We start from the raw sequence: 14,919 nt of genomic DNA, 5'->3' as shown, positions 1-14,919 counted from the left end.
ATTCCGTCAATAACAGCTTTACCAAACCGGATGTAGTAGGAATATGAGCCCACCTTTGACTTTAGCAGAGGCTGATAACATATTAATGAGGTAAAACATCTAATAACGGGCACCGTTCATTTCGTGTGGATTGTTGTCCGTAAGCCATTAATAAATTATGTCTCTAATTGCCTTCTCTGTAGGAAATCCGAAGTCAAGATAATATTTTAAGACTTTTAGAATAAATAAACCAACATCTGCTTGGAGAAAAACAAGGAGAAGCTTCAGATGATTAATCAGAACAACTAGAACAAGTGCCAGTGAACATCATGAATACAACAATAAACGGATCCGAGATCTGCTCCTTCCAGTGGAATCCCACTACATACAAGATTGGAGCAACCGTCGCTTACTGCCTTATCTTCGTTGTTTCGCTGGTCGGAAATTCCTGTATAGGAATAATTGTTTACGAGACGAAAACTTTGAGGAAACCAATCAACATTTTCATAGTAAATATGGCCATGTCTGACCTACTTGTTCCGCTTGCCTTCATTCCCCTGGAAGTTGTAAACTTGTATCGATACTCCTGGCTCATCAGTGGCGTCCTCGGCAACGCCTTCTGTAAGCTGATTTATTTCTTATTCGAGGTCTCTAACATTGTGTCCATCGAGAGTCTGATTCTGATAGCAGTGGGTCGATTTGGAGCTGTGGTGTGGCCTCTCCATTCCCCATTGATCAATTTGAAAAGGTGTACTTTTTTCATTCTCGCCACCTGGATTGTTGCGATGGCATCCATGTCACCAGTTCTGTTCGCACGTAGCCTTGAGAAATACGAAGGAGAAGTATTTTGTCTTTATCACTGGGAAGAAGCCTTTGGAGAATCTTTATCATTAACTGACTATGTTCTTGCCAATTACGTAGTTTTTGTTTATACACCTATCTTCCTATTAATCATAGCATACTCCATCATCCTTATCAAGCTCAAGCTACAAAAGATTCCAGGTCAACAATCGACTGATGCTGAAATACAACGCAATAAACGAAACACAAATGCGTTGAAGTTGGCCATAGCTATATTGTTGGGGTTAATTTTTTGCAAAATTCCCTTGAGTATTATACATTTAGTGTCTCTCTATGGCACATGGCCATGTAGCATCTTCCCGTATTTTTACATTTCCTGGTTTCTTATAACCTCATATTGCGCCGTCAATCCTTGTATCTGTTTCGCATTTTGCAGAAACTACCGTGAAGGCCTCAAGAAACTTCTGAAGTGTTGTTCTGATTTAACGTAAACTCAGTCCTACTCGTATACAATGGCATTAGAGAAACACTAACGCATTTTTTGTTTTAAAGAAACAATAAATAAGTAACTAAAAAGAGTGGCTGTGGCTATAGAGATGACGTCCTGTGCCAAGTGAAGGAAAAATGTTGCAAACACCAGTATGAAAAAAAGATCAGTTAATCCTGTTTGTTGTTCAAGTAAAGTTTCAAAGACTTTTAAGCAATCTTTGGCTTTTTTTTTTTTGAGGTAAACAGATACAAATTTACGTAGTTTAGTTGAGACCTCGCTTGTGATCACAAGGAATTCAACTGACCCGGAAGTTGCTTCACATGCAACTAAGATAGTCTAAGAATAAAAAAATTGAAAAAGAGGGCTCATTTTATTACAATTAAAGAGCCGTGCTTTTCCTATTCGTCTCACCGCAAGTGGTTTGTGCGTTTGCATTATGGATTTCGATAAACACTTCGTTTCCAGTTTTTCTTTGTCGTTAGGTAAAAAGAAGAATACGCCGGACAGCTGAAGGCTCAAATATGGAAATTTATGAAAAGAAGGCATGTTTGTCTGTCTTGATGATAAATAAGAAAGGAAAGAAAATTATTTTTTATACACAAGTTACCCAGAATCGACTGATATTGAATTCAACTAGATGATTTCTCTGAACGACTTTCGAAATCGAAAACAGTTGTTTTCGTGATCAAATATAGGTCAATTTGAATTTCTAACGCGGCTCTTGCTTCTGATTTCTCTGGAGTCCACGGGTTCTATCTTTTTTTTTTTCCGAGAATAAGCTCTAGCCGCGTCAGTGCAAAATACACAGAGTCGGAGTGAAGTAATGGTCTGTTTTTGTAGAGATACTGCGCACAAAAATTGCACTGTTATTTTCAAAGAGTTAATTTCACTCCAGTGCTGGAGTGAAAAAGTGGAGTAAAATAAAGCGGAGTAAAATGTACTCCTAAGAGGAGTTAATTTAACTCCACTAAGAGTAATTTTTACTCAGTACTAGTTAATAATCAAAGGCAATGACTTTGCTAGAGTAAATTTTACTCTCCCTACAGAGTAATATAATATGCTGGAGTTAATTTTACTCGTATTTATCGGGATACTGAGTAAAGTCTACCCAACTTACTAATTCTACTTTCTGAGAAAAAAAGTATAAGAGGATTTTACTCCTATATATGTATTTTTGTAGGGTAAATTTAAGTTTAGCCAGTCTAAGATGTGGAATTGGGGTTGTTTTATTTTTGTGAAATCCACCGATTAATTCTTTGTTTTCAAGGAGTTGGAGTGAAAAAGTGGAGTAAAACTAAACGCAGTAAAATGTACGCCTCTTATTTAGTACTCCACTAATTAAGTTAACCCTTTAACTTCCAATAGTGCCACTTATAGCTTTTACTCTGTCTAACGCCAGACGATTTTACTCGTCAATGGGGAACCCCACGGGGCTGAAAGGGTTAACAACAGCTGGATTCACTCAAAAACTATGTCCCCATTAACCCTTTAACTCCCAATAGTGCCACTTATAGATTTTACTCTCTCTAATGCCAGACGATTTTACTCGTCAATGGGGAACCCCACGGGGCTGAGAGGGTTAACAACAGCTGGATTCATTCAAAAACTATGAACCCCTTAACCCTTTAACTCCCAATAGTGCCGCTTATAGATTTTACTCTGTCTAACGCCAGACGATTTTACTCGTCAATGGGGAACCCCACGGGGCTGAAAGGGTTAACAACAGCTGGATTCACTCAAAATCTTTGTCCCCATTAACCCTCTAACTCCCAATAGTACCACTTATAGATTTTACGCTCTCTAACGCCAGACGATTTTACTCGTCAATGGGGAACCCCACGGGGCTGAAAGAGTTAACAACAGCTGGATTAACTCAAAAACTATGTCCCCATTAACCCTTTAACTCCCAATAGTGCCACTTATAGCTTTTACTCTGTCTAACGCCAGACGAGTTTACTCGTCAATGGGGAATCCCACGGGGCTGAAAGGGTTAACAACAGCTGGATTCACTCAAAAACTATGTTCCCATTAACCCTTTAACCCCCAATAGTGCCACTTATAGATTTTACTCTGTCTAACGCCAGACGATTTTACTCGTCAATGGGGAACCCCACGGGGCTGAAAGGGTTAACAACAGCTGGATTCACTCAAAAACTATGTCCCCATTAGCCCTTTAACTCCCAATAGTGCCACTTATAGATTTTACTCTCTCTCACGCCAGACGATTTTACTCGTCAATGGGGAACCCCACCGGGCTGAAAGGGTTAAGAGTAGAGTATACTCCCCTCCAAGTCAACGGTTTTACAGGATTAAAATCCTGTTAATAAAGGCCGGTATCTTTCCACATTTTAGTGAGGGTTAATACGATGAGCCGCTCTGAATCTTGCTGGTTTTTTCGTTTACCCGGTAATTAAAGTCGTTATCCTCCGCGATCTTGGATAACACAGTAGAGAACAGACTGGAAACTAGTGAGCCGTTTTGGTCAGCAGTCACCGGTGCAGCTCTTTCCTGATTTCGGCGGACAGAGCGCAAAAACCGCTGATTGGCTAGAGAATAATGACGTAAAATGGCTTTTTTCGCGTAACTGCGCCTGCGCAAACTCTAAAGATTCGAAGTGATCGAGACAGTGATCGAAGTGGAGAATAATACTCTAGCATTCGTCAAATTTTGTGGAAAGTTAGCCGACTCATACCCTGGGTGCCAGAGGAATTTTTTTCAAGGTCGGAGAGAACACTCAGCGATTCCAAATCAACGGTCGAGGACACACGATTGATTACTTCGCAAGTCTGCATGTCAAGTAGCAATGCGTCCTCTTGTATCATTTTGTTGGTTTTGGCTACTGTGAATTTTCTTGACATTGGGTGTTGGTCTGCCCCCAGATTGTTTAAAAATCTTACAGAAACCAGCGAACTGGCAACGAAACTCTTCTTTGTTCTCGGGAACTACAGGAGCAACTTGGTCTTGATGGACGAAAGGTTTTTGCTTTTGAAAATAAGTTTGGCTGGCCGTTGTACGTTATTGAGAACTGTAACGCGGTCATACGTATAAAATCGTCCACTGGGTTTCTTGCTGCAGATGAACTGTGAGTGAACTTCAGCCACAAAGTTGAATTTTCTTAACACCTGGGATTTACAATTTCCACGTCACGTAACCTTGACTGTTAAATGCCATCGATCTGTGCGAGGTTTTTGTTGCTGTTCCTCGCAAATATTTTTGCAGAAACCATGATCAGTTGTGGAACAGCCCAGAAAAGTACATTACTGTAACAGAGTAACCTTATTGGTCAACTTTGTCACATTTATAATTGTAAGTTTGCAAAACGGCTACAAAAACATTTGTGCAGTAAATCTTTGGAAGCATGCAAACACTTCAGGTACATTATATAATAATAATAATAATAATAATAATAATAATAATAATAATAATAATAATAATAATAATAATAATAATAATAATAATGATAAGCCTTACAGCTTTAGTTAGATGCGTACCCCTGACTGAAAATTCTTTAACACTAAAAATTAGTATGAACACCAAATAATAATTATTAACAATTATTATTCGCCGAAGGCAAGGTGAATATCGGTTAATAAAAACCGAGATGAAGTTGAGGTTTTTATTCACCAACATTCATAGAGTCTAAGGGAATATCGGAAACAATAATTTAAATTTGCCTGACAATAGAAGCAACTCAATTTCTTAGTAAATGATGCCATCATGCAAATCGCCTATTACATAGTTGATTATTTGAATAATACACATTTTCTTTAAAACAACTCATTTATTCGTCTGTCACCTCAACAAAACAGCTTGTGGCTATTTTGAAAAACCGCTTAGGTGATTATCACGTAAGAATAATCATCTCAATGACAACCAATCAGCGCAGAGAACTTTCAGTAATTATACTAATAAGCATATAATTCCTATAGCACAAGACAATAATGAACAATAATATTATTATAATTCCATGAGTGCATGTTGATATGAGATCAACCACTCAATTATATCCATTAATTATTGTTTTATTAAATTTTTATTTGATTCTTAACACTTGGACAAATTTAAAGCCAATCAGTTTCCAGCGTGGTAACACTTGACGCAATCAGTTTCCATATTATGTCATACTGTATAAGAGCTGTTAACTGAGAGTGAGTGAACCAATCAGAAAGCTAAAAACACAGTATCGGTGGTTCAAAATTTCATAATGTAAGGTATTATCTTTCCCCTTGTACTTACACTGTCATTATTCACTTTCTGTGTAATGGTTTTATCATTGTTTTTGTTTGTTGGAAATGGTAGCCATACCTGATTTACGAAGAAACTGAGGTTGTGCAGTAGTACAGCAACCTACTTTTACTCTCTGCTGATTAGCTTTCTTGGTTCACGGAAAACCCTTTTCAATATTGTAAATACATTGTGGCATGGAAGATATTTTCAAACAGGTCTGGAGAATGTTCACCACCAAAATTTCCCATTTTGTCTGGATCATATAAGTTCTTTCCTCCTTTTGTTTAGTGGTTGACTACTGACTTGTGAAATTGTATGGTGCACAAGAGAGCTAAATGCAGTGTCTCCTTTAGTTGTAAAACATATATTAAAGGAACACAAATAATATTGTCATTGTTGTTGAGTAATGTTAGGATTTAGTACTGCCAGTGGTATTACAAGTGTCTCTTTTGAGTGGATTCCCCAATTTTCTGCTAACTTGACCCAAACAGATATATATAGGTGGAGAACAAATTTGGGAAAATGAAAGGAAAAAATACTAAACATACATCAGTTGATTGTTACAATACACTATTTGTTTTGTTCAATATTATTTGCACTAGAAAGAAAATTAACGACCATAAGAATTAAGTCTGTGATAAGGAAAAGTTTGTTCTGACTAAAACCTATATTGGAAATTTAGGCATTTGGGGTGCTTTTTCACAGGGTTACATGTGCATGGTATTAATTTTTATGTCAGTCCAATATTTTTCTTGAAAACTGTGTTGTCTCTATAACTTTGTCCTTTTTTGTGAAGCATGACATTTTCTTCTCTCAATTCAACATTTGATTTGTGTTGCTGATCTTGTTTTTCCTGCAAAAGTGTGTTATGTTGAATAATAATTATATTTGTTGTATAACTGTTTTTGCCCCCAGCAGCGCATGCTCTCATTGGTTACTTCAAGGTCACATGACATCTAACAATAACACTTTTGCCGTTCAAAAGTCTCTGAGCGGGCACCAGTGCAAAATCTATGACGTCAGAGGGTAACAGTGCACTGTTGCCCGCAAATGTTGACCGACGACCACCGTTGCTGTTCCCATTGCATGTTTTCCTATTTATATAACAAATCACTTAATGACTGGTCTCTCAGGAAACAGTTCATTTTGTTTCCCTCGTCTGCGCCTCAGGGGAACATTGGAAATTTTTAGGGAAACAAAATGAACTGTTTCCCTCGGGACCAGTCATTAAGTGTTTACTGTTAGGATAATAGGAAAATTATTGACCTTGGGTGTTCGGTGACACAGCTACATTGTAGAGCATGACCATTATGAAAATGATATCTGTTTTACCTTATTATAGTGAGCTAACTTTTTGGTGTGGTTTTCTCACAGGTCTTGTAATAGGCCAAAAGCAATTTGAGAAATTCATGGGGTTGTGCATCGCATTCAATGCAGTTTGTTCTGTGCATGTAAATAATAATATGAAATAAAGCATGTTTAGTGTGTTACTGATTACAGCCAACAGCCTGTGGCACTCAATATAATGCTGTCAGTGGTGTGTGTGTCTTGGTGAAGAGAGGGGAAGGGGGGGGGGGAGGGGGGGTTAGTACTGCAAAGGCATTGGCATGTCATTGTCGTAAATGAGCTAAACCCAAATACTTACCTTCATGTTTTTTTGTGAAAGTTTTTGTTTTCGTTCTTGATTTTTCTCTGCTTAATATCCAGCTCCTGCCTTTGATCCTTGAGGGTTTTCTACCTGTCTGACTAATTCTGTGTAACTTAGTGCTTCAGTTCTCTTGGCAGATTTTTGGCACTGACAAAGAAGGGGGCGTAGAATCTATATTGAGGGGTAGGGAAAATTCAATTCAGGGCAGACTATTGTAATTTTATTCCATCACTCACCTTCATTGGTGAAATGTATTCATCCATGTGGCAAATTCTGTAGTCTTTGTGGGCCAGTAGCAAGTGGCCCTCAAATAAAATTTTTCTAGTGTGGTGAACTGTTTTGCTGGCATCAAAAGCCAAAAAAAGCGCTTTGCACATTGAACTAGAGCACCTTTGCTGACATTTTCAGTCTCTAAATGGAAAAAGCAGCTTACTTTGTTGAATTAACTTAACTCGCCCTTTGCAAAGAGTCCCATAAACTTGAAAAAGCACACAATCCCCCAGCAGTCAGATGTGACAGTTGACATATTTTATCTTTAGTTACACAAAACATAGCAATGAACGTTGTTAAAGGGAAAAAAATAACAGGGTTTGTTGTCAATATTTGCCGCTGTTTTAAATACAACAGGCAGCCGCTCTGTCGCCTTGGCTTATAAAGCGAGAAAACTCACATTGTATTACATGAACAATGTCGACAAGATATTAACTCGAAGTTAAAAACATACATGTACGTTATATGCATTTCAGGACAACTTACGACCCCAAAACCTCACAAACTATATCGAGTGGCGTGAAAGTATAAGGCACTGGACTTCGCTTTTCTGTGTAAAACCAGTTACAACTGTGAAGACGAACACCAGCGGTAAAAAAACCTGCTTCTCTTCAAACTTCGATTTGAAAAAGTCTCTATTGGTGTATGAAATCGGAATTCCACCTTTAAACACCTCTCAAAAATTTTCATATCAACGGAAAAAAAGTCATATTTGATATGTTTCGCGAAAACAATTTATCTCCAACATATCTCTGTTCTGAGCTTAAAGAGTAACCGACCACCTTAAGAAACGCAAAACTCTAAACAACGAACGTCAAATGAAGCTTCGAAGCTCGTCAAAAACTCTATTGCTTTAGGCGAACTGGTTTTGGTCCGATCTCTTCCCTGACGGCTCTGAAGCATCGTTGAATGATGGCAGATTCAAATCATCTTTTTGCAAATTTTCTCAGAGAAACGCCAGCGGCGTGATAGCCTCCACAATGACGTGGTGGATTTTGATTTGTCGTCCGCCATTTTGAAAATGGAATGGCGGCAACACAAGTGTGATTCTAGTGCGCATGTCTAGCGGTTTTTGCGCTCTGTCATTTCGGCGGGTCTTTCGGCAGTTTTACTCAAGTTTGAATCAACGATCACAGTTTGTGCTGACGAGTTTTTCGTTTGTTTACTCTTTAAATGCTGATCCAAAGCAAGGAAATGCTTACAACAACTCAAGCAAAAAGGTAAGCGTTAACTGAGCCATGAGCAGATAATATTTGATGCCTTAGGCCCGATTCAGACACTGCGTACTTAGAACTTCGACCGACACAAATTAACAAAAGTATGCCTTTTGATTCAGAAGTCGAATTTAACTGGCCCCTCCACAGCAGTTCCAAAGCCATTACCAAGAAAACCAATTGATTTTGTCAGCGATTTTCATGTAGAAGGTAAAACATGGTTTATGCATGATCATGAAGTTCGGCACATGAAACGTTCGACGTCTGAAATCAAAGCCGATCCACGGCCATGCTAAAGCCGAATTCCCGTCTAGGCCAGTTGAAAAGAACGCCTGAGCCATTCCAAATTAAAATAGCCGTTCTTAATTGATTCAAACGTCGAACTTTTCATGTATTGAGTTCGGCTCATGAAAAGTATGGCGTCTGAATCGGGCCTTATGACAATTTAATGCAAGATTATGTAGAATTCAAACCTTTTACATGCACCTTGAAGTCCCAAATTTGTCAGGCAAGGATATTTTATTTGGCTTAAGTGCTTTAACAAATTGGTATGTATTTCACAAGAGAAATGAAGCTTTAGATCAAATGGTTAAGCAAATGATTTGGTATTAGAGTGCTCTCACCGTAAATTACATGACGACAGAAAGCAGAAAGCTTCAGCTGTCATTTAAACTATTGTACTCAATACAAATAGTATGTTAATGCCTGCATGAGATTGTTATTATTGGCGTTTAAAGAAAAGAGAGCCAAATTTTGATGAGTCTGCTCTTCAAACACTTACACTGTACGTTATAACAGAAGTGACAGTGTCTGACACTTGCAGAGTGCAGACCCCAAACTAACCGTAACTCACAGTTATTGAAAGCTAAACGCTTCATTTAAAATGGGTGCTTAGACTTAAATACTGTTTACAATCGCTATTTGTAGGCAGTCTGCAGTTGTCATACACCTTAGAAATGATCAGCTTTATTATTACATATACCAGCATTTTTTTTTTGAGACATGTGATATTGAGTGTTCTTATCTGGATGAAATTCTTATGACATCTTTTATCTGTAAGTAGCAGTAATAATTTTTGTTTGGAAATGTGACTGAGATTATGAATTATTTTTTCCAAGAAAACTGAAACTTTTCACTATATTTATTTGTTGATTAACAGTTCAAATTGGAGGTGGGTACAGCTGGGAATTGGTTCATTAAAAGATTGCTGGGAAGTTTGGACAGAGAGTTGGTTACAGAAAGTGCTGAGGCTAGGCAAGAAGATGCCTTCTTCTTGCAACATACAGTACATACCACTACATGTATCATCTACGGAAGAGGAGTTGGAGAAAACCCTCAGATAAAAGAAAAGGTTGGTGCAATGAAAAAATTCCTTTGAGACATGTTTCTATAAAAAACCTGTAATGCAGTCAAACACCTCAAAGTCTGAAAGACTTAGAAGCTGATTGTTGCTTTTAAACAAGTGATGCATATAGATATTTACAAATAACTCGCATAAATTACACTTCAACAACTAATTCTTGACAGTCACTGCAATAAAATAATTATAAAGCACTGTCTGAGTTACAGGCCTGTGTACGTATAGACTAGTAATGCCTAGCGATTAGCGGAAGATGATGCTGCAGTTTCATTTATCCATTGTCTCACCCAATATCTGCTTTCAGTTTAAAATTTGAAATACTGTTAAATGAGATACACACATAATTTTTTTTGGAAAAGTGTTGAAGACAAAGAAAGCATCTGGCAATATATTTTCAAGATTTATTCCATGAGTTCCACCACTATATATGTGTACTTTTATCATTATGACAAAATTAATTTGATAGTTAACTGAGTTACTCAATGAATCAAGAACAATGTTACAGATATATGTAATCTCATGCAAGTACCGGTATTACATGTGGTTCCATTTATTTGGTACACCAAAATTGGTGGCTGGTGTCTTTTGTTCTCAGGATTAGGGATGTATTAGATTTGTGCTCTCTTCCTATTTTGTTAGAATATTGTCGAATGATCTTAATTTTGGAAGGGGTGATACTAATCATTATTCTCTTTAATTACTTTTAAGGATGATGAGTCAATCAATGGAGAGGTTCTAAAAACAACATTGGCAAGGATTGTTGCTTCTGGCACACTAATTGAACTAGAGACATTTACCTTGTGGCAGAAAGCAAGGTTTTGTTAAAACTTTCATTCGCTGTAATTGTTTTGCTGGGAGCATACTTAATTATCAGGTTAATCTAAGGGGGTTTTTTCTTCTTTTTGGAAACAAAAAGTTTTTAGTTTTTTGTTAATGTAAATTATCAACCTAAGTTCTGTGTTTTTTTTTTCTTTTTGAAAACAATTCAGTTGGAGAAAAAAAGAACACATTGGTAAAGGTCAACGATGGCAAAATTTTTGCATCAGTTATCCGAAGGCATGTTCCATTTTTTTACGTTTGACTTCTTTCTGTAAGAACTGACTTGTATTACATGTACATAAAACCCATTTTGTTATACTGAGTCACATTTACATGTATCCAAGTATGCTGTATGCTTTAGTTTTTGTAATTGAAGTTATTTTGCAACCATTCATTGTTATAATCTGTAATCAAAACACAAACCACTCAATTTATCTTTGTTTAAGGCAAGAACACATTCAGCTGATTGCCATTTTATTATTGCCTGAATAATTAGAATAAAGATAGCTTTGACTTTTGTGATGTATTTGTATGTGTATACAGATTGTATTTATCATGGATATCGATGTGCATTCTTTGCAATCGTATGATTAAAATTACCAGTATTAGATGCTTCATTGTAAACCTGGTCTTTTCTTTACATAATATTTTAAAAAAATGAACTTTTCATGGTTTTATGAGAAATCTGACTATAAATGAAGGTACAGTAGATCTAGCGAGGGTGAATGTGTTCTGTAGAAAGAGTAAATATTACTCTGACAAGGAGAGTAAAGTTTGAGAGGGTAAATTTTACTCTTGAAAAGGAGTGGTTTTGTACCTTTTTGTCTCACCCCAGTTTTGGAGTTAATTTAACTCTGTCAAAGGTAAATTGAACTCCATTTACAGAGTTCAATTCACTCCAATAGAAGGATAAAATTTACTCTTGTATTGGAGTGATTTTTACACCACAGGAGGGGTAAACAATACTGGAGTAAATTTTTACCCCAACAAAAGAGTAAAAGATATAGGAGTACATTTTACTCCAAAAACGGAGTAAGTATTACCGGAGTGAATTTTACTCCAAAAATGGAGTGGTTTTGTACTTTAAATCTACTCCTTGAAAATAACACTGTGGAAGTCCATGATTTGTGAACTTCCTAGTTTGATACAAGCCGCTTAAGAATCCCGGACTCTCGAGCAGAGAATGTTGAGCCGATGTAAAATAACTGGTTGGAGCGAAGTACCGATTACTTTTTGGTGACCCAGAAACGAGTATCTTACTTCACCTCCTAGACAGTTGTAGTACTTTACCGGAAACGCCACCATTTAGTGAACTTTAAACTGAAAATTAGCCAAGGTAAGGGGTATTTGTCGGCTCGTGTTTTTGTAGGTGGGATTTACCTACGAAGGCGTAAATTCCATTTTTTTTATGTCTCTTAATTTTACCCCCTCAAAGCTGTTTTACAGTTATTTCCTTACTCCGAATTTTCTTAACAGCTAAAAATTAATTTAGCACTGCGCTGGGGTGAGTTCTTGGGACGTTCAATTCAATCAATCAAGCAACTTTATTTAACGAGGGTAACACGGGACAGTACTTCAACTGAATAACTAGTGGCCCACAGGTATACTTTAGGGTTAAACATAAATTAAGCACCCAATAACCGCCGCTTATTTTGTGTCGAATCGTTCGTGTGTGCAGGCCATTAATTAAACTTCAACTGTGAATATTTTTCCTCTGTAACGAGTCAAGAACCTGGATGGTATTTCACTTTTAGCATAAATAAAGCAACACCTTTTTGTAGAAAATCAAGGATAAGGTGCAGACGATAAGCCAGAACAACTAGAATTAGTGCCAGTGAACATGGATACAGCGATAAACGGATCCCCGAGCTGTTCCTTTCACCGAAATTCTACTGCATACAATATTGGTGCTAAGGTCGCTTAATGCCTGATCTTAGTTGTTTCCTTTACTTCCAGTTGTTTAAGTGTATTTCGACCCGTTCCTTCAAATTGGATCATTTGTTTGGCCAGTGTTATCAGGATACACGACAAAGGGAAAAATAATTTCACTCCTGTTCACTGCCCTCTGTTTCAAGTCAAACCTTTGTCAGGCTAACGGTAGTTTTTTTGGTAGTTGTTAGCTGATATTAATGTGTTTGTATATAAGTATGTAATGCGTCATAATAAATGTTTTGTTAGGTCCGTTTGTAAATTGCTAATGGCCAAGTAAAACAGTTCTTGAATTTAGTCTTCAAATGTTGTAATTTATTTTATTGTAAGCGAAGTGTTTTGCAGGTATTGTTAGTATTGTCGTAAATAATTTTTTTCTTTGGCATCTCAGTTTTCTCAGAAATAACACACAAACATCGGATATAAATGCATCATTTAAAATTATCTTTTAATTGACGTTTCGTATGCTTCTGCATACATCTTTTCAGAAGTGACGGTTCATAAATACAAAATTGAAGTTTAAATATACTGGATCACTGACTAGCTTATTAGCTATTAACTATCAAGTGGCAATAGATGTGACAAAAACTAATAAAGACGCAGCTTTTTGCTGCTGACATATTCCTTTAAGGTCGGCTTTTGATCAACAGTGTCTCCTTTATTGCACAGTGAGTATCGGATCGCCCTTTCGCTAAAATTTCAAAATGATCCCATTTTAAACTGTGACCAGCTGATGTAACATGGTCCGCAAGAGCTGGGGTATGATGACCATTAATTAATGCTTTAAAATGCTTAGTGTTTCCGTCATGCAATCGTCTTTTAGTTTTTCCGATACAAAAATCAATGCAGTCCCAACAGGTAGCTCTATCTACAATCTTAGACATTTGTAAGAAAAGAAAGATTTCATGTGACGAGTGCTTTGAAAAATCACCGTCTCTAAGGTCAATGCACCCGCAGAATTTCGTTATTATTTATTATTTATTATGGCAGTATGGTGTTTGCAACAAGAGAAAATTATTTTCTTTTGGTTTGTAAGTCAAGTATACTGCAGCGAAATGAAGTGTTATACACAAGTCACTGAAGAGCGGAAAACAAATAAGAATACCAAACAAAAAAAAAAAAGAAAACAACCAAACAGTAATTTCGTCAATAACAGCTTGATCAAACCGGATGTAGTAGGAGTATGAGCTCACCTTTGAGTTTAGCAGACGTTGACAATATATCAATGAGGTCAAGCATTTAATAACCGGCACCGTTTACTTCGCGCGGATTCTTGTCGGTAAGACATTAATTAAATTCTGTCAATAATTGCCTTCTGTAGGGAATCCAAAGTCAAGATAATATTTCAAGACTCTTAGAATAAAAAAACCAACATCTGCTTGGAGAAAAACAAGGAGAAGCTTCAGACGATTAATCAGTACAACTAGCACAAGTGCCAGTGAACATCATGAATACAACAATAAACGGACCCGAGATCTGGTCCGTCCACTGGAATCCCACTGCATACAAGATTGGAGCAACCGTCGCTTACTGCCTTATCTTCGTTGTTTCGCTGGTCGGAAATTCCTGTATAGGAATAGTTGTATACAAGACGAAAAGTTTAAGGAAAACAATCAACGTTTTCATAGTAAATATGGCCATGTCTGACCTACTTGTTCCGCTTACCTACATTCCCCCGAAAGTTGTAAATCTGTATCGATACTCGTGGCTCATCAGTGGCGTCCTCGGCAATGCCTTGTGTAAGCTGATTCCTTTCTTATTCGAGGTCTCTTGCATTGTGTCCATCCAGAATCTGGTTCTGATAGCCAGTGGGTCGATTTGGAGCTGTGGTGTGGCCCCTCCATTCCACATTGATCAGTTTGAAAAGGTGTACTTTTGGCATCCGCGTCACCAGTCCTGTTTGCATATACCTTCGAGAAATACGAAGGCGAAGCATTTTGCGTTTTTCAGCGGGAAGAAGGCTTTGGAGAATCTGCATCACTTACTGACTATGTTCTTGCCTATTACATAGTTTTTCTTTCTATACACCTATCATCCTATTAATCATAATATACTCCATCATCCTTATCAAGCTCAAGCTACAAAAGACTACAGGTCAACAATCGACTGATGCTGAAATACAACGCAATAAACGAAACACAAATGCGTTGAAGTTGGCCATAGCTATATTGTTGGGGTTAAT

General features: G+C 37.3%; 1 protein-coding gene, 1 long non-coding RNA gene and 1 pseudogene across 2 annotated transcripts; all 3 read left to right on the top strand.

Annotated features, from left to right (window-relative positions):
- The first annotated feature begins 267 nt into the window (after positions 1-267).
- On the top strand, positions 268-1,624 carry LOC137983392 (RYamide receptor-like). The gene has a single exon (XM_068830602.1). It carries the CDS (start codon positions 309-311, stop codon positions 1,269-1,271), a length of 963 nt encoding a protein of 320 aa, XP_068686703.1. The 5' UTR covers positions 268-308; the 3' UTR covers positions 1,272-1,624.
- A 6,880-nt stretch (positions 1,625-8,504) lies between these two features.
- Positions 8,505-10,857, top strand: LOC137983332 (uncharacterized). Its single transcript, XR_011118945.1, has 3 exons — positions 8,505-8,635; positions 9,789-9,980; positions 10,698-10,857. It is a non-coding gene; the product is annotated as an uncharacterized lncRNA (long non-coding RNA).
- A 3,327-nt stretch (positions 10,858-14,184) lies between these two features.
- The window catches only part of LOC137981652 (RYamide receptor-like), a 7,761-nt pseudogene continuing 7,026 nt past the window's right edge, over positions 14,185-14,919 (top strand).

Source organism: Montipora foliosa, chromosome 13 (assembly GCF_036669935.1).
Source record: "Montipora foliosa isolate CH-2021 chromosome 13, ASM3666993v2, whole genome shotgun sequence".
Lineage (NCBI taxonomy): Eukaryota > Metazoa > Cnidaria > Anthozoa > Scleractinia > Acroporidae > Montipora > Montipora foliosa.
This window is presented reverse-complemented; position numbering and strand designations above follow the sequence as displayed.